At 52.9% G+C, this 23,264-nt stretch overlaps 1 protein-coding gene and 2 pseudogenes across 1 annotated transcript; 2 read left to right on the plus strand and 1 right to left on the minus strand.

The window, feature by feature from the left end:
• Positions 1–694: 694 nt before the first annotated feature.
• LOC106543759 (uncharacterized) lies at positions 695–7,758 on the plus strand. Its single transcript, XM_014059836.2, has 6 exons — positions 695–796; positions 2,700–2,802; positions 4,375–4,479; positions 5,010–5,090; positions 5,230–5,349; positions 5,950–7,758. Exons 2-6 carry the CDS (start codon positions 2,730–2,732, stop codon positions 7,311–7,313), a joined length of 1,743 nt encoding a protein of 580 aa, XP_013915311.2. The 5' UTR covers positions 695–796; positions 2,700–2,729; the 3' UTR covers positions 7,314–7,758.
• A 4,088-nt stretch (positions 7,759–11,846) lies between these two features.
• On the minus strand, positions 11,847–13,514 carry LOC106543135 (succinate--CoA ligase [ADP-forming] subunit beta, mitochondrial pseudogene; annotated as a pseudogene).
• A 7,812-nt stretch (positions 13,515–21,326) lies between these two features.
• Positions 21,327–22,776, plus strand: LOC106543134 (succinate--CoA ligase [ADP-forming] subunit beta, mitochondrial pseudogene; annotated as a pseudogene).
• Positions 22,777–23,264: the final 488 nt, after the last annotated feature.

Raw genomic sequence — 23,264 nt, forward strand, 5'->3', positions numbered from 1 at the left:
CTTCTTTCCTTTGGAAGCTGCGACCCTTCCCTCAACAGCCACCCCGGATGCCCCTCCCACCCTCCCTTGCCTCGGACAGCGCCCGACACTTCTGGCTCTGTTTTACGACCACCTTTGTCCCCTCCCGACGATGCTCCACGCTACAACGAATCTTCTGCACTCTTCGAATCTCCAGCACTGGATAGAGGGAGGGAGGGAGGGAGGGAGAGAAGAGATAGATACAGAGGCAGACAGTGTGTGTGTGTGAGAGAGAGAGAGACAGACAGATATAGACAGAGGAATAGAGAGGGAGGGAGGGAGGGAGGGAGAGAGGACATAGACATAGAGAGAGTGGGAGAGAGATGATAGGTAGGTAGGTAGAGACAGACAGACAGAGATAGAAACAAATAGAGATGGAGGGAAGGAGAGAGAGAGGAGATAAAAAGATACAGAGAGATATAAATAGATAAGTAGAGAGAGAGAGAGAAACAGATAGAAAGATAAAAAGATAGAAGAGAGAGAGATTTGTTTAGGGGAGAGAACCAAGCGGCCGCCGGGCGGAGCTGCTGTCGGAGGCGACCCTGGCCGATGCCAAGCGGGAAGGGCAGGGGAAAGGAGGGGAGAGGGTGGGCTCGCTCAGGGGTTTGGGGCTGGGTGGGCGGAGCGCCGCGGAGGCTTCTGGGAATCGTAGTCCTCCCTCCCCCCTCCCCAACAAAGGAGGCGGCGGCGGCAGGCGGGGAGGCAGCCCCTTCTCTGGGCGCCCAGGTGTTTCCCACCCAGGTGGCGCCGCCACCCCCTCCCCACTCCAGCCGGACAGGTAAGTATCTCTGGCGGAAGAGGGGGAAGGTAAAGGCTCCTTTTGGGGTGGGGGGCGCCGACCTCCCTCCATCCCCCGCCCCCCATGGAGGCCGACCCCCGAAGACTCCCGGAGCCGGCTGTTGGACAGCTCCCTCGCAGCCCGTTTGAAAGGGAGACCCCTTCCCCAAATACAACGCCGCCCACCTCCAGGGGAGCCTGCTATTCACTATGCCCCCCCCCCTCAGTCCCGGACCCCTGAAGGGTCCGCAGCCTCTCTTTTGAGGGGGGGGCTTTCCTACTCTCCCCACCCTTCCGGAGGAGAGAGGGCAAAAGGGGGTAGGGGTCTCCCGGTGGGGGCTTCAGCCGGGGGTCCGAATCCTCCGAGCTGCGGATCTCCCCTCCCCACTCCCCTCCCCTAGCGTGGAAGCTTTCGGGGCGGGGGCTTTCCTTTGGGTTGGGGAGCGGGGGTCCTAACGGGAGGGGTCTTTTCTGGCGTCTCCCCCTTCCCCTCCCTCCCCCACTCCTGCTTGGCGCTGCCTGCTTCATGCTGCACTGATGAGGTGACCTACTTTGGTAATGAAACGTCCGGAAAGGAAACCACCCAGCTCAGAGAGCACCAAGGACCCCACAGTCCTTCCTCCTCCTCCTCTCCTCTCCTCCTCCTCCTCCTCCTCCTCCTCCTCCTCCACCTCCTCCTCTTCCTCCTTCTCCTCCTCTTCTTCCTCTTCCATTTGACCGGAAGGCAGGACAAGAAACAAGGAATTGGAAACTCATCCCGAAGAGCAGCAAGCTGGAACTTCCTAAGGAATTTCCTAACGGAGGATAATTAACCAGGGGAACTGCTTGCCACCAGAAGTTGTGGGCTCTCCAACGCTGGAGGTGTTTAAGAACAGATCGGACAGCCATTTGTCTGGAATGGGATAGGGTCTCTGGATAGGGCAGGGAGTGGACTAGATGACCCCCTAGGTCCCTTCCAGCTCTCTGGTTCTGTCTCCTGCTTGAGCAGGGGGGTTGGACTAGATGACCTCCAAGGTCCCTTCCAGCTCTGTGATTCTGTGAGGGTCTCCTGCTTGAGCAGGGAGTTGGACTAGATGACCTCCAAGGTTCCTTCCGGCTCTCTGGTTCTGTCTTCTGCTTGAGCAGGGGGGTTGGACTAGATGACCTCCAAGGTCCCTTCCGGCTCTGTGATTTCCTTATCCTGAAATGTTACAGGGTCTCCTGCCTGATCAAGGGGTTGGACTAGATGACCTCCAGGGTCCCTTCCAGCTCTATGGCGATTGATTGATTGATTGATTGATTGAGGGGGGGGAGGGAGGGGTGTTTAGGAAACAATTTGGGCATTATCTACACAATTGTGTCCCAAATTTCTGTGGCTAAGTGAGGCATCTGTGAAGTTTGCTTTGCCCTATTTGACGACCTTTCTTGCCACTGTTGTTAAGTGAATCCCTGCCATTGTTAAGTGAGTCACATGGTCATTAAGTGAATCTGGCTCCCCCCTTGACTTTGCTTGTCAGCGGTCGTAAAAAGGGATCCCACGAGCCCGGGACACCGTGACTGTCATAAACACGAGTCATTCGCCCAGCGCCTGAATTGCAATCACATGACACGGGGGGAATGCTGCGACGGTCATAAGTCAGTTTATCGCCTTGAACAATCACTAAAGGAACTGTCATAAGTCAAGGACTGCCGGTGCCTGTAATATATTCACCTGGAACCTCCCCAGTTGAACCCAGGGCTGCAGATATTCGATTCTGTCTAGCGTCCTGCCCTGCCCTTCTAGCACTGATGACGTTACCTAGGTGGGTCAAGAAACGCCTGTAGGGTCGGGAAGAGGTATGGGACCCTCTTCTTGGCTCGGGTGTGTGTGTGTGTGTCAGAGCTTCATCCTCCTCCACTTGTCCCGTCTCCCCTGCCCCACACAGGACCTGTTGAGGGGAGCCCCTTGGTCGGAGATGAGAAGCGGGGCACCTGGGCACCACCCGAAGATGGAGCCCGCTTGGGCAAGACCAGACCTTGCCCGTCCAGGTGAGCCACCGCCAGGCGAGATTCTGTGTCTGGGCCCCCTTGGAATTGGGGTGATCCAGATAAGGTGGGGTGCACAGCAGCCGGGCTGGAGGGGGGGAACACCTGACAAATTCCCCCCAAGGGCAGACTCACCCCCAAGAGGGAAGTGCTTCTGGCTGGATGGCAATTTGATAGCTTCCCCTCTTACGGGAGCCCTTGACATACGGCCACGACCGAGTGCAGCATTTACGTTGCTAAGTGAAACACTGGTTCAAATAGCTTTTCTCCCCGTTTGATGAGTTTTCTCGCCGCAGCGGCTAATCGAACGGTTGCAGTTGTTAAGTGAGTCGCATGCTTGTTAAGTGGTTGTTAAGTGAAGTCACGCCGTTGTCCAGAGAATCCTTGCGGTTGTTAAGGGAGCCACATGGTTGTTAAGTGAATCCGGCTTCCCCCATGGACGGTGATTATTGGAAGGTCGTAAAACGGGTCACGCGAGCCCAGAACCCTGCCACCATCATCAATACGAGTCAGTGGCCAAGCCTCTGAATTTTTCTTTCCGCAACACTGCGACGGTCATAAGTGCGGAACAGGGTCCGGAGTCGCTTTTTTTCAGTGCCGCCGTGATTTTGAACGGTCCTTAAGCGAACTCTCACCGGTCTTGCGCTTGCCACTTACCTCCCTGCTCCATGCGGCACGAGTGAACGAAGCAACCCAACCGTCTCCTCTGACGGACAACAGGGACCCCTTTATCTGGGGATTCCCCTCCCCCCCTACTTCCTTGTAAGATGTGTGTGTGTGTCTATGGGGGGGGGAGAGGTCTTCCTGTCTGCCTGCTGGAGGGGAAGGGAGACCCCCTCTTTGAGCTGCCCCTCTGTACCCCCCTCCCTTCCTTTCCCCTTGGTGACAATTAAGTTTCACCGAGTCTTTAATTTAGAGGAGGGGCTTCCTCCTCTGGCAGACCCCTCAATCTAGGTTGAGGAGTAAGTAGTAAGGGATCTTGGCTGCCTGCCCAGAGAGGGGGAGACTTCTTCCTGCTGATTGGCCTGGGGTCTCAAAGCCCCATTCCCTTGTTCTGCTTGGGATTGTTGGGTCTTGTCATCCCGACGGTTCCACCACAAAACCGCGGACGACAAAATCGCGCTCGACGAAAGCGCGCATTTGACGTCATCACAGCGCGACGAAAACATCGCGCTGTGATCGATAAATGTAAAAATAAAGCGAAAACCTTACTCTAACCCCCCCAAACCTAACCCTAAACCTAACCCTAAACCTAACCCTTAACCTAACCCTAAATCTAACCCTAAACGTAACCCTTAACGCTAAACCTAACCCTAACCCTTAACCTAACCCTAACCCTAAACCTAACCCTTACCTTTATGTGAATCGGCTTGCTTTAATTTTATTTTTATTTCAATTTTTAATTTTTTTCGTCGCGCTGTGATGACGTCAAATGCGCGCTTTCGTCGAGCCCGATTTTGTCGTCCGCGGTTTTGACGGGTCACGATCCCGACTTCGCGGGGGTACTTGGGGGGAACGACAAGGAACCTCCCTTTGGCCCCCGTGCCTTGATTGTGACCCCCTCCAACCCTCCAGGGGCCAATGTGGCCGTGAAGGAGGAGCCGGGGGAGGAGCTGTGCATCGGGCGTCCGCTGGAGCCAGCCGAGCCAGGAAGCTTGTCGCTGTCCAGCCCCACAGCAGGTAAGGCCGAGAACAGTTAACCGGTGCTCGGGCCACCAGAGGTTCCGGGTGCTTCCCTCACTGGAGGTTTTCAAGGAGAGAAAGGAGGAGCCACTTGTCTGGGATGGTAAAGGGTCTCCTGCCTGAGCGAGGGGTCGGACTAGATGACCTCCAAGGTCCCTTCCCACTCTGTGATTCTGTAATTCTGTAAGAATCTCCTGCTTGAGCAGAGGGTTGGACTAGATGCCCTCCGGGATCCTTCCGACTCTGTCATTCTCTTATTCTGAATGGTGTAGGGTCTCCAATACGAGAATGGCAGAGTTGGAAGGATCCTGGAGGGCATCTAGTCCAACCCCTTTCTCAAGCAGGAGACCCTATACCATTGCTGACCAGTGGCTGGTCATCCACACGGGAAGGGGCCTTTTCACAAACGACCCCAGTCGCTTGCCCCGGGCACGGTCCCCATCCTCCGGGAAGCGTGGCACCTGCATCTCCGGGGCGGGGAGAACAGCACCGCTGCGTTAACAACACAATTGCCCGTCTTGTTCCAGGGATCAAGAAGGAGATGGAAGAACCGTCGTACCACGTCGGTCTCTGGGAGGAGAGCGATGGGGAGGCCAGCACCGATTCCTGTGAGTTTGCCCAGCCTCAACACTCTGCCTGGGTAGAGCAGTGGATGCCGGATACGGGGGTCTGTTCCCCAGTGGAGCTGCTGCCCCCCCCCCCAATTCCCCTTTCCCTGCTGATCCAACTCTCTCCTCCTCTCCCCAGCGGACACCAAGCCCGATGTCATTGTAAAGATGGAACCGGAGGAGGAGGAAGAGGATGACGATGACGAGGTGGGCGAGGAGGGCTTAGGCTGCTCCACCCCTCCTACTTCTCCCCCCCTGGGTGAGTTGAAGACCCACTTTAGGACTTGCAATCGCCCTATGAGTCCTTAGTAGCTGTTACATCAGTTCAGAGGCTCACATTGTGTCTAAGACACAACCCTGAGGACACAACCCACTTTGTGGAAGCCTGCCCGGGTTCCATTTTCCCCCACGACAGCCTCCCCACTGTTTACACTGACAGAGGGCTCTAGGGGACACTGCCTTGGGCAAAAATGGGCCTGTGGGGGCCATGCGCGGCTCTCCCGAGCGTTTTCTCTGGCAGAGGCGCCGCGGGTTGTTTCTTCACTGTTTCCAGGTGACCCCGCAGGCCAGATCTAAGCACCCTGCGGGCCTTGAGTTTGACACCCCTGTCCAAGATCTGGAGTCCCCCCCAACCCTGAGGCCTTGAGCGAGAGTTGTGAGTCAGCGTGCACATCCCCACTTCCACGAGCAGCAGGCAAGCCTGTGCGCGTGTCATCTGTTTGTGTGAGCGGCGTGCACGAGTACCTGCCGCTCCCACGGAACCATCCGCTCTCTCCCCCAGCGCTGGTACGCAATGTTGAAAAAATGTAGGAACTCTGTCCTAGATCGCTCTGGCTAATTCTTCTTTCTCGTCTGACAGCTGGATGCTTGGAGCCGAGTGGCAATGCGCCACAGGGAAAGATGGGCCAGGAGCCGTGCAGAGACATCACGGAAAGAACTCCTTCCCGGGGTTCGTCGAAGAGGAAACGCAGCACAGCTCAGGGGGCACAGTCACCCTCTCCTGGGGTTTGGGGTGCGGCTTCATCACCCGTGCTTGTATCTGGAAGATCTCCCAGAGCTGCGGAAATACTCACTGTGGTCGTCTCCGGCACGGCTGAAGCTGACCGGCGCCCAAAGAATCCTGCCACTGAGCGACCCTTCGCCTGCAGCGTCTGCGGGAAGCGGTTCCAGCACCGGGGCAACCTAGTGACCCACCTGCGTGTCCACACGGGGGAGAAACCCTTCCCTTGCGCCGAGTGCGGGAAGAGCTTCAGCCAGAAGGGGGACCTGATGCGCCACCTGCGTGTCCACACGGGGGAGAAGCCCTTTGAGTGCCCCATCTGCGGCAAGAGCTTCTGCTCCAAGCAGACCTTCGTCCTGCACCAGCGCATCCACACGGGCGAGAAGCCTTTCTCCTGCCCCGAGTGCGGGAAGCGCTTCAACCGTAAAGCCAACTTCGTCACCCACCAGAAGATCCACCGGGGCGAGCGGCCCTTTGTCTGCGGCGAGTGCGGCAAGGGCTTCTGCGCCCGGAAGACTTTCATCCTCCACCAGAAGATCCACGTGGGTGACCGGCCATTCGTCTGCCCTGACTGCGGGAAGAGCTTCAGCCGCAACGGGGACCTCACCCGGCACCAGCGGATCCACACCGGTGAGCGGCCCTTTGCCTGCGCCGACTGTGGGAAGAGCTTCAGCCACAACGGGGAACTGATCAAGCACCAGCGGATCCACACCGGCGAGAAGCCCTTTTCCTGCGCTGACTGCGGGAAGAGCTTCAACCGCAAGGGGACTCTCGTCACCCACCAACGCATCCACACTGGCGAGCGGCCCTTTGTCTGTGGCGAGTGCGGCAAGACTTTCAACCTGAAGACCACCCTGATGAAGCACCGGCGGATTCACACCGGCGAACGGCCCTTCCCTTGCCTGGAGTGCGGGAAGAGCTTCAAGTACAAGGGGAACCTACGGACTCACCACTTGACCCACACGGTGGAGCGGGTTTACCCTTGCACTGAGTGCGGCCTGGTGTTCGGCCAGCGGAAGGAGCTGAAGGGGCACCAGGCGGCCCATGCGGGACACCGCTTGCTGCCCTGCTACCGGGACGACGGGGAGAACGTGAACCCTTTCCTCCAGGTGCACCCTCTCCTCCTCTCCTGCTCCCCGCTCCCCGTGCCCCTGGAGACCCTGACCAAGTTCAAGCAGGAAGCCAGCGGCAAAGGCCTTGGACTCGAAGATGCCAATGCTTAAACTTGGGGTGAGGGGGTGAGAGGGGGAAGGCACTCTTTAATTGATTTCCGGGACACCGTTTTTGGGGTGAACAATGTAGAAACCCGTCATGCTCGTCCGCAGGAGAGAGGATGGCAGAGAAGTACGCCGCCTTTGTGGCGGGGAGGGGGGACTAGTATGTCAGCCTCAGCCTCAAAGGAAGCTGACCACGCAGGAGCACTTACGGTTCGGGTTCGGCAGTTGCCAAATTCTTAGTTTAGCAAACCGTGCACTTAGTAGGGCCTACTCTGTTGGCCGTTAGGTGGTGCTATCTAGCTTGCAGAAGGAGGAGGAAGGCTTGAGTCCCCGAAAGTAACCGGGGGGGGGGGGATCGGTAGAAGCAACGTGAAATGGAGGATAGTAAGGTGTGGAGAAGCTTTTCTGAAACGGAGGCCAGGGTGCAACTGGTGATTAGCCAAAACCAATAAAGCGCCAGGGTTCAAGAGCAAATGACTGACATTACTCCGGGGTGTGTGTGCAAAGAGGAGGAGGCTCCCCCAGGGTTGCTCTTGTGATGGGGGGGGGGAGAGGGAGAAACCTACATTATATCTGGAAAGAGGAATGATCCAGCAGAACGGGGGGTGTCTCGTACAGCCATCCCCAACTTTGGCGGCTTGGTGTGGGAGGCAGAACTGTGAGTGGTGCACTTAGACAAATGGTCTAATAGATTGACTGAGTTACTGACTGATTGATTGATTTGACTGACTAATTTATCAACCTGGCTGTCTAACTGATTGACTGAGTAACTGACTGTTTGACCCTTTAAGTGACAATGATTAATTGACTAACTGATTGATTGTTTGATTAATTGACTGACTGGTTGACTGACTGTCTAAGTGTTTGACTAGGTAACTGACTGACTGATTAGCTGACTAATTGATTGACTGACTAACTGGTTGACTGTTTAACTGACAGTGATTGACTAACTGATTGATTGATTTACTGACTGACTAATCGACTGACTAACGACTGATTGCTTGACTAAGTAATTGACTGAGTAACTGATTGACTGATTAGCTGACTAATTGACTGACTGACTGTAATTGACTGACTGACTAATTGATTGACTGACTGATTAGCTGACTAACGGATTGATTGTCTGCCTGCCTTCCTTCCTTCCTGCCTGTCTGATTGATTGGTGGATTGATTGATTTCAAGGGCCACCCACCCACCCGCCCGTACACCACTCTTACGAGGGTCTCCTTTCATTTCCCCTCCAAGAAAAGACGGAGCCACCGGAAGCCTTGATCCACATTCCCAATTTCCCCGGTAAATCAATTCACCTGGATTTAAAAAATGTCAAAAGTCTGGGTTTTAAGGAACCCCCCTCCCCCCAACCCACTGCATCCGTTCCAAGTTACGGCGGCCCTGGAAAAAGCAACTTGGGGCTGCTGTTCAGTCTTATGACCCTTGCGGCATCCTGCAATCAAGATTCAGCCGCCGGGCCACCGACCCGTATTATGACAGTCACAGCATCCCCGACGGTTGCAGCATCCACCTTTGGCGACCGTCCACCCAGCAAAAGTCCATGGGGAAGCCTGACTCACTCCCCGACCGTATTCCTAACATAAGGTCGTAAAACAGGGCAGAATGCATTTAACAAGTGTGTCACTTAGCATCAGGAATTTCGGCCTCAATTGTGATCATAAGTTGAGAACTACCTCTGTCTGTCTGTCTCTCTTCCTCTCTGTCTCTCTCTTTGTTTCTCGGTCTCTATTTCTCTTTGTCTCTTTCTCTCTCTCTCTCTCTCTTTGTCTCTTTTTCTTTCTTTCTTTCTTTCTTTCTTTCTTTCTTTCTTTCTTTCTCTGTCTCTATTTCTTTGTCTCTCTCTCTCTCTCTGTCTCTCTCTTTCTCTTTCTCGCTCTTTCTCTTTATTTCTCTCTCTCTCTCTCTCTCTCTCTCTCTCTGTCTCTCTGTCTTTCTGTCTCTCTCTGTCTTTGTCTCTGTCTTTCTTTCTTTCTCTGTCTCTATTTCTCTTTCTCTGTCTCTTTGTCTTTTTTTCCTTTCTTTCTTTCTCTCTGTCTCTCTCTCTCTTTGCCTCTCTCTTTCTCTCTCTCTCATTCTCTTTGTCTTTCTCTTTCCGTCTCTGTCTCTCCCTCTCTTTCTCTGTCTCTCGCTTTCTCTCTGTGTGTGTCTCTCTCTCTCTCTGTCTGTCTGCCTTTCTTTCTTTCTTTCTTTCTTTCTTTCTTTCTTTCTTTCTTTCTTTCTTTCTTTCTCTGTCTGTCTCTATTTCTCTTTGTCTCTCTCTCTCTCTCTTTGCCTCTCTCTCTCTGTTTCTGTCTCTCTCTTTCTCTGTCTCTCTCTCTCTTTTTCTCTCTGTCTCTTTATCTCTCTCTGTGTGTGTTTGGGTGTGTGAGTTTGTGTGTGTGTGTCATACACACTGGTCAAATAATAAAAAAAACCACACCTGAAAATTCCTGTTGGGGGAAATAAAATATGAATTTGCCCTCTGCATGTTTTTGAAAGCTGAGCATGTTTCCCCTGATTAAAGGTCTCTTGGGAGTGGCCCCCAAAGCCAGCCCCTCTCCTCCTCCCCACTCTTTGGCACCAGGGAGCAGGGTGAAGAGGTGGGAGCTGCCAGACCAGATCCGCCTCTTCTCCAAAGAGCAGGAGAAGAAGCTATCCGTGGAAACAAGAAGCTGAAACGGCAGAGGGCAGCGATGGTGAAACTTTGAGGCGCAGAGGGCCCAAAGCGGAAGCCACGCGCACACCCCAGAGCGCCAGAAACCCGACGGCCAGCTGGACATGCACACCTCAGAAATCCGGTGATGAGTTGGCTGAGTTGGGGTGACGGCCATGTGCCCACGGAGAGGGCTCTGCATGCCACCTCTGCCACGTGTGCCGTAGGTTCACCATCGCCGGCATAGCTTGGGCAGGGGGTTGGACTAGAAGACCTCTGAGGTCCCTTCCAGCTTTGTCATTCTATGGTTCTGCTCCCAGCCACGGCCAGAATGATCCCTCAGTCCAGCTGCTGGGAGTCTCCGGCAGGGGCTGGAGTTGGAGCTGCAGAAAACTGTCAGGCCTGCAGCCATCTTTTCTTCTGGATCTCCGGCCTGCCCCACTTTCTCTCATCCTACTATGCCTTTTCTATGGTGGGGAAATGGGGGGGGGGATTGTACGGAGTCAGATGACAGGTAGCCATAACAACATTCTTTCTAGAAAGCCAAGGTCATCCTTTGTCTCTGCACCTGACAGGAACTGGATGGGTGGAAGCTGCCAGCATGGCAGAAGGAGATTGGACCATGGGTGATGAGCTTGTGGGGGTGGGGGAAAGATCTTGAGCTTTTAACCGGGTGGGGAAAACCAGGAAGCCTTCAGATTCGGGTTTTCCCAGATGTGCCAACATGGCTCTCTTCATCAATTGGGGCTTTGAGCAATACTTTGCCTCGGACTCTGATTTAATTTTGGATGCTATTTGGAACCCTGAGAGAAAACTATGGAAGGCATGAAATCTAGACACACACACACACACACACACACACACACACACACACACACACACACACACACACTGATCCTGACACAGGAATGCTGTTAGTAAACAGTGTGGTTCTTATTTGCAGTGTCCAGGACATCTGAGGGAGCAGGAGGGACGGATTTTCCCAGGGTTTCTCCCCCCACCACCCCGTCGCTTCCTCTCACGAAATGTCAGCAGCTGGTGGGTGAACATCAGCTCATCTGGCATCTCCTTAATGTGGCCATAACTAGAGAGGAGGTGGAGGAATCAGAAGAAAAGCAGGGAAAGAAGGAGAGGAGAAGGGGAGGGGAGGGGAGGGAGGAGGAATAATAATGAGAAGGAAGAGGAAGAGGAAAAGCAGGAGGAGATGGGAAGGAGGAAGAGGGAGAAGAACAAGGGGGAGGAGGGGGAAGAGGACGAATGAGGAGGAAAAGAAGGAGATGAAGAAGAAGAGGGGACAGGAAGAAAGAGGAGGAGGAAAAGCTGAAGGAGATGGGGGGAAGAGGAGGAGGAGGAAGAAGAGGAGGAGGAAGGAGGAGGAAAACCAGAAGAAGGAAAAGAAGGGGGAGGGGCAGAAGAAGGAGGAAGAAGAGGAGGAAAAGAAACAGGAAGAAGAGGAAGGAGGAAGAGGAAAAGCGGGAGGAAGAGGAGGAGGGGAAGAAGATAAAAGTCTGTTTAAAAATCACATTCACTTAACAATCGCAACAAAAAAACCTAGCATGTGGGTTGTCCCCGCTTTACGGCCGTCATGACTTCCAACCATAAAGGGCAGTTTTCCATTATAGCCGCTAACTCATGGATTATCTGTAAACTGGTTTGTTGGCTGACAACGAACCCCTTAAACTTTCCCCCTTTAAAGCAGAGCCTTCACCGACATTGGCGTGATCCCCTCTCCCCCCCATCGGTCTTCCTTGGATGGTGGTTTAATGCTTGCCAAAGTAGCTTGGTCCTTCATGAAGGCTTCTAAACAAGCCCAGATGGCTCCTGGACCTGGAAAATCCCCAGATGTGGCTCCAACCAACATGTCAAACCAGGACGCATGAGACCAGAGACCTCCGTCGGCTGCACGCCAGGGTTTTATTGGGAAGAAGCCACCAAGTCCATACAAGTCTCCAATTGACCTCCTTTGTCATCTACACACTGGAGGACAGAAGAATATCTGCTCAACAGCCATGATGGAGATGGAAGATCTGGTGAAATCTGGTCATCAGCCATGATGGAGATGGAAGATCTGGTGAAATCTGCTCATCAGCCATGATGGAGATGGAAGATCTGGTGAAATCTGGTCATCAGCCATGGTGGAGATGGAAGCCATGTTTGCCTGATTCAGCCCTTAGAAGTTCAGGGGGCCTTGAGGGTCTTCAGGAATCCCAAGTAGAGAAGCCTCCTCAGGTCTTCCACTGGAAGGTCACCTCCAGCTGGGCTTCCTTGGCCAACGACACGATTTTGGAGAGGCCCACGGCCACTTTGGCCGCCTGGTCCAGGTCATCACAGGACAAGATCTCCAGCTCGCTCTGGGCTATCAAGGCCTTCGCCTGATCCATTTGGGTGCCCTGCAACCTGACCACCACGGGGATCTTCAACTCCAGCTCTGTGGCCGCCAGGATGATGCCTTTGGCGATGATGTCGCAGTGCATGATGCCTCCAAAAATGTTGACCAGGATGGACTGCACCCGCTTGTCGGATGTGATCACCTTGAAGGCCTCCTTCACCTGCTCTGCCGTGGCCCCTCCACCAACGTCCAGGAAGTTGGCCGGTGCGCCTCCATGAAACTTAATGATGTCCATGGTGGCCATGGCCAAGCCCGCCCCGTTCACCAGACAACCAATGTCCCCGTCCAACGCGATGTAGTTCAGTTTCGCGTTGGCTGCCTCCCTCTCCTTCTCGTCCATCTGGGTCCAATCCTGCAGCTCAAAGACCTTCTGCTGACGGAAGGCCGAATTGTCATCGAAGTTGATCTTGGCGTCCACGCACATCACGGTCCCCGTAGAGTCCTCCGCCAGCGGGTTGATCTCCACCAGGAGAGCGTCATATTTGATAAACAGGTGGTACAGCTTGACAATGTTCTCGGCCGCTGCGCCAGCCACCTTGGTGGGAAATCCCATTTTCTGGGCCAGCCGTAGTGCCTGATCCTCTCGGATGCCTTCCGTGATGTTCACCGTCTCCTTCACGATGGCCTCCGGATTCTTGGCGGCCACCTCTTCGATGCTGACGCCGCCTTGGGAGCTGCCGATGAGCACCGGTCCCTGGAAGGCACCATCCATGGCAATGGCAAAGTAGTACTCCTTCCGCAAGTATCGGCGTTCGCAGATGAGAACCTGGTTGCAGATCCGTCCTTTCTCCCCCGTCTGCTGGGTGAAGAGCTTCTTGCCGATCATCCGGGCGGCCACCTCCTTGGCCTCCTCCGGAGAACCCACCATCTGCACGCCGCCCTTCAGCCCGCCTTCGAAGGTCCCTTTGCCGCGCCCCCCGGCTAAAACCTGGGCCTTCACCACCAGGTCCTCCGTCCCGATCTTCTCGGCAGCTAGGAAGGCCTCCTCGGGGGTTTTCGCCACCAGGGCCTTTGGCACCGAGACGCCGGCTTCCTTCAGCAGCTGCATGCTCAGGTATTCATGGAGGGACAGGCGCCTATGTTGCGGTGTCCAGAACCCGGGCTGACCCACGGCACCTAGTCTGCTACTTCTGCCCATCCATCGTACTGCACTCGCTGCCCAGTGACCAAACATGAAGGAAGCTTCTCTGCCTCTTTTGCCTTCTCCAGACTCCAGAAGGAAAGACCACCTCCCAGAATTCTTTCTCCAACTGCCTCTGGGCTGCCTGCGATTGGTCGGATCCAGGGTTCCAGGTGCTTAGCCTGTGGCCAAGGGTCTCCAGCTACTTCATATGTGTGTGTGTACACACACACACACACACACACACACACACACACACACACACACAATCTATCTATCTATCTATCTATCTATCTATCTATCTATCTATCTATCTATCTATCTATCTATCTATCTATCATCATCTATATTTCAACCCCCTGCTCAGACCCTCACAGAATCATAGAATATCTGTCAGCCTCTGCTTTGCTGTTGGTTCGGCTGCCATGAAACGGGGGGGGGGGAGGGCCTGGTATTTGGGAGGGGTTACTCATTGTGCTGGAGGAAGGTTCTGGAGTTCACCGGCTGATCGGACTACGCATGCGTGGGAGTTTCTCGCCAGGACTAACGGCACCGACATTCCATCTTCGTGATGCCTTTTGAAGTTATCTCACACCTGACACTTGGAAGAATTATGATTGGACTGGAACTGTGATGCCAAGGGGAGGGGAATGGGCTATTCTATATATCAATCGCTTTCGTGCTTAAATATCCAGATTTCGCTTCGCTATGCCTTTAATCATTTATAATTAGTAAAAGTACACTTGATTTCCACACATGGAGTCTCGTGGTCTTTCTTTCCTAATTAATTAATGGAGAGGTGCTGACAATAACAGTGTTGGAGGGGACCTTGGAGGTCATCTAGTTTAGCCCCCTGCTCAGCCAGGAGACCCTCACAGAATCATAAAATAACAGGGTTGGAAGGGACCTTGGAGATCATCTAGTCTAGCCCCCTGCTCAAGCTGGAGACCCTCACAGAAGAGAGAGTTGTAAGGCACCTTGGTGGTCATCTAGCCCAACCCTCTGCCCAGGAAGGAAATCCTATACCTGTGATGGCGAACCTATGGAACCATTTGTTAGGGCACCGAGGCATCCTGTCTAGGTATGTTGAGTGCATGGGACTGCTTGGGTTGATATGAATGATCTCACTTTTATTACTATTACTGTTGTAACTTTGTGTTTTAATTATTTGTGAGGATTGTTTGAGTGAGAGTTTGGGTATGACTGATTCGGAGGACCTGCCGGGGTATGCGGGGGCCATCGGGGTGGTTGGGGGGACCACAACCACGGGTGAGGGTCGGAGCATTGCGGTCATGACAGGGAGAGGCAGATATGGCGGGGACTTTAGGGCAGGCCATCATCGGGGAAGGAGGGCTCGCTGCGTTATAGAGATCCCTCCTTCCGGCCCTAGGAGTCCCACTCCAAGGTCAGATGGCGCGGGTGTTCAGGACCCTGGTCTCAGGCTGCTGTCGCTAAATGCCAGGTCTGTTGTTCATAAGGCCCCCCTCATCCGGGACTTGATAACTGATGAGGGCGCAGACCTGGCATGTATTACTGAAACATGGCTGGGCCCTGAGGGAGGAGTCCCCCTCGTCGAGATGTGCCCAGCCGGATTTCAGGTGCTACACCAGCCGAGAGCCCAGAAAAGGGGTGGCGGTGTGGCTATTGTAGTCCGGGAGTCTTTAGTACCTCGTAGGATCCCTGCTCCGGAGCTTGTCGGGTGTGAGTCCCTGCTAGTGAAGCTGGACCTCAAGGGTCAAGTGGGTTTGCTGCTTACGTACCTGCCTCCCAACTACGTTGCAGCAGCCCTCCCCTCGCTCCTCGAGTCAGTAGCCGAGCTAGCGGTTGAGTTCCCTAGACTTATAGTTCTGGGGGACTTTAACTTGCCTTCACTCGGTGAACACTCTGATGGAGCGCAGGAGTTCATGGCTTCCATGACAGCCATGGGCTTGACTCAAGTAATTCGAGGCCCAACTCACTCAGCGGGTCACACGCTTGACCTCGTATTCCTCTCGGAGCAGTGGAGTTACGATCTTGGTCTGAGGGGTAATGAGATCCCCCTGTCGTGGTCAGACCACTACCTACTGAGGCTAGACTTCCGGAGGCCAAACCTCCACCGTAGGGAGGAGGAACCGACCAGCTGGTTCCGCCCCAAGCGACTGATGGATCCTGTTAGGTTCCAGACGGAGCTTGGGGTTATTCCTGATACCCTCGCTCACAGTTCGGCGGAGACCCTCGTCGCTGCCTGGCACTCGGCAGCTTCGGAGTCTCTCGACCGGATTGCGCCGCTACGGCCCCTCCGGGTCAGCGGCCCCCGGAGGCCTCCTTGGTTTACTGAGGAGCTCCGGGAGGTAAAGCGCCGGAGGAGACGCCTAGAGCACTCGTGGAGGTCCGATAGGTCCGAGTCGAAACGGGCACTTTTGACAGCATGCACCAAGGAGTATATTCGGACCCTAAGAACAACTAAAAGAACATACATTGCCTCCTTGGTAGCGTCCGCCGAGTCCCGCCCAGCCGCCCTGTTTAGGATAACCCGCTCCCTCCTAAATAGGAGGGAGACGGGGGACTCCTTACAGGGTAAGGCTGAGGAGTATGTCCAGTTCTTGGTGGACAAAGTTGCCCGGTTTCGAGCGGACCTGGACTCCACCCCAGTAGATCCAGCCGAGACACAAGGAGAAAACTTGGCAAACCATCTCTGGGTTGAGTTTCAGGAAGTTGCCTCTGGGGATGTGGACAAGGCTATGCGAGCTGTGAGTGCCTCCACCTGCATACTGGACCCGTGTCCCTCCTGGCTGGTTGCCAACAGCAGTGAGGTGACACGAGGCTGGATCCAGGCGGTTGTTACCGCTTCTCTTCGGGAGGGGTACTTTCCCACCGCGCTTAAGACAGCGGTGGTGAGACCCCTCCTGAAGAAGCCGTCTCTGGATCCAGCTGTTCTTAATAACTATCGTCCAGTCTCCAACCTTCCCTTTGTAGGGAAGGTTGTTGAGAAGGTGGTGGCTCTCCAGCTTCAGCGTACCTTGGAGGAAGCTAACTATCTTGACCCCTTCCAGTCTGGCTTCAGACCCGGTTACAGCACAGAAACCGCTTTGGTCGCATTGACTGATGATCTCTGGAGAGCTAGGGATGGAGGCCATGCTTCCATCCTAGTTCTCCTGGACCTCTCAGCGGCTTTCGATACCATCGACCATGGTATCCTTCTGCGACGACTGCGGGAGATGGGGGTGGGCGGCACTGTTTTGCAGTGGTTCTCCTCCTATCTCTCGGACAGGTCGCAGTTGGTGTTAGTGGGGGGGGCAGAGATCGTCCCTGAGGCCCCTAACTTATGGGGTGCCGCAGGGGTCGGTCCTATCCCCCCTACTATTTAACATTTACATGAAACCGCTGGGCGAGATCATCCGAAGGCACGGGATAAAATATCACCAATATGCGGACGATACACAATTGTATCTGTCCGCCCCGTGCCAACTCAATGAAGCGGTGGACGTGATGAACCGGGGACTGGAAGCCGTTAAAGACTGGATGAGAGCGAACAAGCTGATACTCAACCCAGACAAGACCGAGTGGCTGTTGTGTTTCCCTCCCAAAAATTTGACCACCATACCATCACTCAGGCTGGGGGGACAAAATTTAAACCCCTCAGAAAGGGTCCGCAACTTGGGAGTCCTCCTGGATTCACAGCTAACTTTTGACCACCATCTCTCAGCTGTGACCAGGGGGGCATTTGCCCAGGTTCGCCTGGTGCGCCAGTTGCGGCCCTACCTGAACCGGGAGGCCCTCACAACAGTCACTCGAGCCCTTGTGATCTCTAGGCTGGAATACTGTAATGTGCTCTACATGGGGCTGCCCTTGAAGAGCATCCGAAGACTTCCGCTAGTCGAGAATGCGGCCGCGCGAGTGATCGTGGGCGCACCACGGTTCGCCCACATAACACTGATCCTCCGTGAGCTGCACTGGCTACCTGTTGGTCTCCGGGTGCACTTCAAGGTCTTACTCACCACCTATAAAGCGCTCCATGGTAGTGGATCTGGCTACTTGAGAGACCGCCTTCTGCCAATTACCTCCCTGCGTCCCATCAGATCGCATAGAGTTGGCCTCCTCCGTATTCCATCCGCCAGTCAGTGCCGACTGGCGACTACTCGGAGGAGAGCCTTCTCTGTTGCGGCTCCGACACTATGGAACAATCTCCCCGTGGAGATTCGTACCCTCACCACCGTCCAGGCCTTCCGCACAGCCCTCAAGAACTGGCTAACCCGTCAGGCCTGGGGATAATCTTATTTTCGCCCCTCCCGAGTGCTGAGTGAATGTTGAGTTTTTATTGTTTAATTTACTTTGTGCACATTTCTTTTCTTTTTTTGTATTGTCCTACACTCCCCTTCCTTTTTTGATTGTAAGCCGCCCTGAGTCCCCTCCGGGAAAAGGGCGGCCTATAAATAAACAAATCTAATCTAAAATCTAATCTAATCTGTCAGCTCCAGGGAGAAAAAAACTGTGCCAAAAGCGGGGGAAGGGAGCGCTGCTCGTGCGTGCATAGCATTATGGGTGTGGCACACCTGCGCACGACCCCCCTGTGCTCTCCCTGTTTTTGGCACGGGAGCCAAAAAAGTTTCGCTCTCCTCGACCATTCCAGTCCCTTCTTCAAGGCCTCCAGTGATGGAGCCCTCACAACCTCTGGTGGCAAGGAGTTGCACTGGTCAATTGTCCTCTCTGTTAAGAGGTTCCTCCTTCATTCCAAGTTGCTTCTTGGTTATGCCAGGTGTTTGAATGCAGCTCAGCATCTGGCAAAATTCCAAGGAAACGCTGAACCCGAGGATACTGATAATCGGCTTTTATTTCCTGCAGAAAGCAAAAAACCTGACAGCATTTTTAACAGGGCAGGCAGAGAGAAAACAGACGTGCCTAAAAAAGCATTTTATAGCTCACACAGCTTCCACAGAACGTTATTGCTATAGAAACATAAGTTCATGTTATGCAAACCTCATAATTTTTCTCACCGCTCCGAAAACAGTGGACCTCAGAAAGAGGAAACTGTTGCAGAAAATCAAGAGATAGGACTGCCAGATCAAGATAAGCTTCATTTTGGGCCAAAGGTTCAAACAGAGATAACAATTTCTATCATCTAGACCAGTGTTTTTCAACCTTTTTGTGCAAAGGCACACTTTTTTCATGAAAAAAATCACGAGGCACACCACCATTAGAAAAGGTTAACAAAATTTAACTCTGTGCCTATATTGACTATAGATAAATAGATAGATGATAGATAGATAGATAGATAGATAGATAGATAGATAGATAGATAGATAGATACAGATAGATAGAGAGAGATTGAGATAGGTAGATAGATACAGATAGATAGATAGATAAATATAGTAAGTTAGATAGAGAGAGATAGAGAGAGAGAGATACATATTAGATAGATATAGATAGATAGATAGATACAGAGAGACAGACGAGACAGACAGACAGTCCTTGACTTCGCTTAGCGACCGTTTGGAGTCACAATGGCTTTGAAGGTGACCGATGATGGTTTTTCACGAGACCGTTGCTGCAGCTTCCCGCAGTCACTTGATCAAAATTCAAATGCTTGACAACTGATTCACATTTATGACGGTGTGTGTGGTGTCCTGGGATCAGCCCAATCCCCTTTTGCGACCTTCTGAACCAGCAAAGTCCATGGGGGAGGCCACACTCACTTAACAACCGCCTGACTCATTTCACAACTGCGACGATTCGCTGAACAACGACGGTGAGGAAGGTCGTAAAATGGGGCAAAACTCCCCAAATGACAGAAATTTCAGACTCAACCGTGGTCCGAAGTCATTTGCCGTGATCTTATTTATGCAGATCATGTGACCATGGGATGCTGCAATGGTCATAAGTCTGAAAAACAGTCATCGGTCACTTTTTTCAGTGCTGTCGTAACTTTGAACGGTCACTAAATGAACTGCTGTAAATTGAGGACTGCCTACTAACTTTCTGGCACCGAAAGCAACAGAATAGACACCTAATTCTCCGCTTTTCAGTTGGAAATCTTAACATCTTCAAAACATCTTCTCAGCGTCTTCAAAAAAGGGGAAAAAAACAGGAAACCACAGATCTTATCAGCCTGACCTCAATACCAGGAAAGATCCTGGAAAAGATAATCAAGCAACGAATCTGCGAAAACCTAGAAGCAAACAAGGTAATAGCCAAAAGCCAACATGGGTTTGTCAAAAACAGATCATGCCAGACTAATCTTATGGCATTCTTTGACAGTGATAAAATTGGTGGACCAGAGGAATGCCGTCGATATATTTTACTTGGACTTCAGTAAGGCATTTGATAAGGTAGACCATAACCTACTACTAGATAAAGTAGAAGAATGTGGGTTAGACAGCATCACCACCAGGTGGATTCGTAACTGGCTGACCAACCGCACTCAAGGTGTAGCCCTCAATGGAACTGCATCTTCATGGAGGGAAGTATGCAGTGGGGGACCCCAAGGCTCTGTTTTAGGCCCAGTTCTCTTCAACATCTTCATCAATGATTTGGATGAGGGGATAAATGGGGAACTCATCAAATTTGCAAGATGACACCAAGCTGGCAGGAATAGCCAACACTCCAGAAGATAGGCTTAAGATACAGAAGGATCTTGACAAACTTGAACATTGGGCACTATCTAATAAATGAAATTCAATGGTGGAAAGAGTAAGGGTCTACATTTAGGCAAGAAAAATGAAATGCACAGGTACAGTATAGGTGGTACCTTGCTCAACAATAGTAACTGTGAGAGGGATCTTGGAGTCCTAGTGGACAACCATTTAAATATCAGCCAGCCGTGGGCAGCAGCTGCCAAAAAAGCCAACACAGTTTTAGGCTGCATAAACAGAGGGACAGAATTAAGATCACGTGAAGTGTTAATACCACTTTATAAGGCCTTGGTAAGGCCACAGCTGGAATATCTGCATTCAGTTCTGGTCGCCACGATGTAGAAAAGATGTGGAGACTCTAGAAAGAGTGCAGAGAAGAGCAACGAAGAGGATTAGGGGACTGGAGACTAAAACATATGAAGAACAGTTGCAGGAACTGGGTGTGTCTACTTTAATGAAAAGAAGGACCAGGGGAGACATGATAGCAGTCTTCCAATATCTCAGGGGTTGCCACAAAGAAGAGGGAGTCAAGCTATTCTCCAAGGCACCCGAGGGTAGAACAAGAAGCAATGGGTGGAAACTAATCAAGGAGAGAAGCAACTTAGAACTGAGGAGGAATTTCCTGACAGTTAGAACAATTAATCAGTGGAACAGAAATTGCCTCCAGAAGTTGTGAATGCCCCAACACTGAAAGTCTTTAAGAAAATGTTGGATAGCCATTTGTCTGAAATGGTATAGGGTTTCCTGCCTAGGCAGGGGGTTGGACTAGAAGACCTCCAAGGTCCCTTCCAACTCTGCATTATTGTATTATTGTATTATTGTATCTGTTCCTCGGGAAGCCTCTGGGAAGGTCAGAAGCAGTGAAGCTCCAAGTTCCTCCTGAAGAGAAAGAAAGGCCTCCATCTTGGGGTTTTCTCTCGGGAGAATCAAGGAGGCGGGACAGAAGCAGGTGAGGTCACAAAACCTCTGGCTTCAGCCAATGAGAAAGCAGCAGGAAGCAGCGGCCTATTTTTTCTCCAAACCATAACAGCCAGTTGGAAGGTCTCCTCCATTGGAGGAGATCCCAAAGGCTCACCTTGGCTATCTAGCCATTTCCATGTTCTGGACACAGGCAGGCAGAGCAGCCCAACTGATATGGACCAAGGTCTTCTGGACAGGCCGGGGTGCCAGGGCCTTGGGGCTCGGGACCCGCCACCGATTTTCCACGACGTCTCCCAGCTGGCAACTCCCACGCCAACGTCTCCGGCACCTCTCCATCCATGAATACCTCAGCATGAAGCTGTTGAAGGAGGCCGGCGTTTCCGTCCCGTATGGCTTGGTGGCGAGGACACCAGAAGAAGCGTACAAAGTGGCGAGGAAGATCGGCACCAATGACTTGGTGGTGAAGGCCCAGGTGGTTGCCGGGGGATGGGAGACGGGAGTCTTCGAAGGGGGCCTGAAGGGGGGCGTGCAGATTGTGTGTTCTCCGGAGGAGGCCAAGGAGGTGGCCGCTCAAATGATCGGCAAGAGGCTCTTCACCAAGCAGACAGGGGAGAAAGGACGGATCTGTAACCAGGTTTTTGTCTGCGAACGCCGTTACCTGCGGAAGGAGTATTACTTTGCCATCACCATGGAGAGGGACTTCCAGGGACCGGTCATCATCGCCAGCTCTAAGGGCGGCATCCAAATCGAAGACGTGGCAGCTGAGAAACCGGCGTCTATCCTGAAGGAGCCGGTGGACATCGTGACGGGCCTCCGCATGAGCCAGGCCGTTCCGTTGGCCGGGAAGATGGGCTTCCCTCCACAGGTGGCAGAAGAAGCAGCGGACACCATGGTCAAGTTGTACAACTTCTTCATCGACTACGACGTGGTCATGCTGGAGATCAACCCACTGGTGGAGGACTCCATCGGGAGGGTGATGTGCATGGACGCCAAGGTCATTTTCGACAGCAACTCGGCCTTCCGTCAGCAGAAGGTTTTTGAGCTGCAGGATTGGACCCAGATGGACGAGAAGGAGAGGGAGGCAGCCAACGCGGATCTGAACTACATCGCGTTGGACGGGAACATCGGCTGTTTGGTCAATGGGGCGGGCTTGGCCATGGCCACCATGGACATCATCAAGCTACATGGCGGTGAGCCAGCCAACTACCTCAGCGTGGGCGGAGGGGCCACAGTGGAGCAAGTCACCGAGGCCTTCAAGCTGATCACCTCCGACGAGAAGGTCCAGGCGATTCTGGTCAACATCTTCGGCGGGATAATGCGGTGCGACGTCATCGCCCATGGGATCATCATGTCCGTCGAGGACCTGGAGCTGAAGATCCCCATCGTGGTGCGCTTGCAAGGGACCCGGGTGGCCGATGCCAAAGTCCTGATCGCCGAGAGCGGCTTGAAGATCCTGGCTTGCGACGATCTGGACCGGGCAGCCGTGATGGCCGTCACGCTCGCTGAGATCATGACGTTGGCAAAAGAGGTGGGCATCGATGTGAAGTTTCACTTGCCCTCCTGAGACGGGGCCCATCCCTGAGCGCAGCTCCCTTCCCCTTCCTCCGTCCTATTTGGGGGGTGGGGGGCAGCTTTGGTTTGCCCCCAGAAGCTGTTCAATGTCAACAGAGCCACTCTACAAGTACCCTGTGGTTGCCCTTTTTGGCCTTTCGGTCGTGCGAATTCTTGACAGAAAATCTGGAAGGCGAAAATATGTTATCTGGTAATAAAGCCTGAGTTTAAAGAAAGTTTCTCTCCTTCTCAATCTCTTTTGTCTCTCTCCCTCTTTCCTCTCTACTCTCTCTTTCTTCCTCTTTCTCTCTCCCTCTCTCTCTCTCTCCATTTCCCTTCATCTCTTCCATCTCTCCAACTTTTTCCATCTCTCTCTCTCTCCATCTCTCTTTCCATTTTTCTCTCCATCTCTCTCTCTCCCCTCCATCTCTTGACCTATTTCCATCTCTCTCTCTCCATTTTCCTTCATCTCTTCCATCTCTCTCATCATCTTTTCCCATCCCTCTCTCCATCTCTCTCTGTCTTTCCATCTCTCTCTCCCTCCATCTCTCTAGCTATTTCCATCGCACTTTCTCTCTCCATCTCTCTCTGTGTGTGTGTGTGTGTGTATGTATATATATGTGTGTGTGTGTGTATATATATATATATGTGTGTGTGTGTGTGTGTGTGTGTGTATGTATGTATATCCATCTCTCTCTTCCCCCTCAATCTCTCTAGCTATTTC

The sequence above is a fragment of the Thamnophis sirtalis genome, unplaced genomic scaffold (genome assembly GCF_051295495.1).
Source record: "Thamnophis sirtalis isolate CommonGarterSnake01/CBP01778 unplaced genomic scaffold, rThaSir2_p1.2 scaffold_4, whole genome shotgun sequence".
NCBI classification, from domain to species: domain Eukaryota; kingdom Metazoa; phylum Chordata; class Lepidosauria; order Squamata; family Natricidae; genus Thamnophis; species Thamnophis sirtalis.

What these genes read in the sequence shown, in the direction of transcription:
- LOC106543759 (XM_014059836.2), top strand. Translation starts at nt 2,730, where the DNA reads ATGAGAAGCGGGGCACCTGGGCACCACCCGAAGATGGAGCCCGCTTGG. An exon ending in ACCAGACCTTGCCCGTCCAG is followed by an intron (nt 2,803 to 4,374) that starts GTGAGCCACCGC and finishes CCAACCCTCCAG; the next exon opens with GGGCCAATGTGGCCGTGAAG. An exon ending in GGAGGCCAGCACCGATTCCT is followed by an intron (nt 5,091 to 5,229) that starts GTGAGTTTGCCC and finishes TCCTCTCCCCAG; the next exon opens with CGGACACCAAGCCCGATGTC.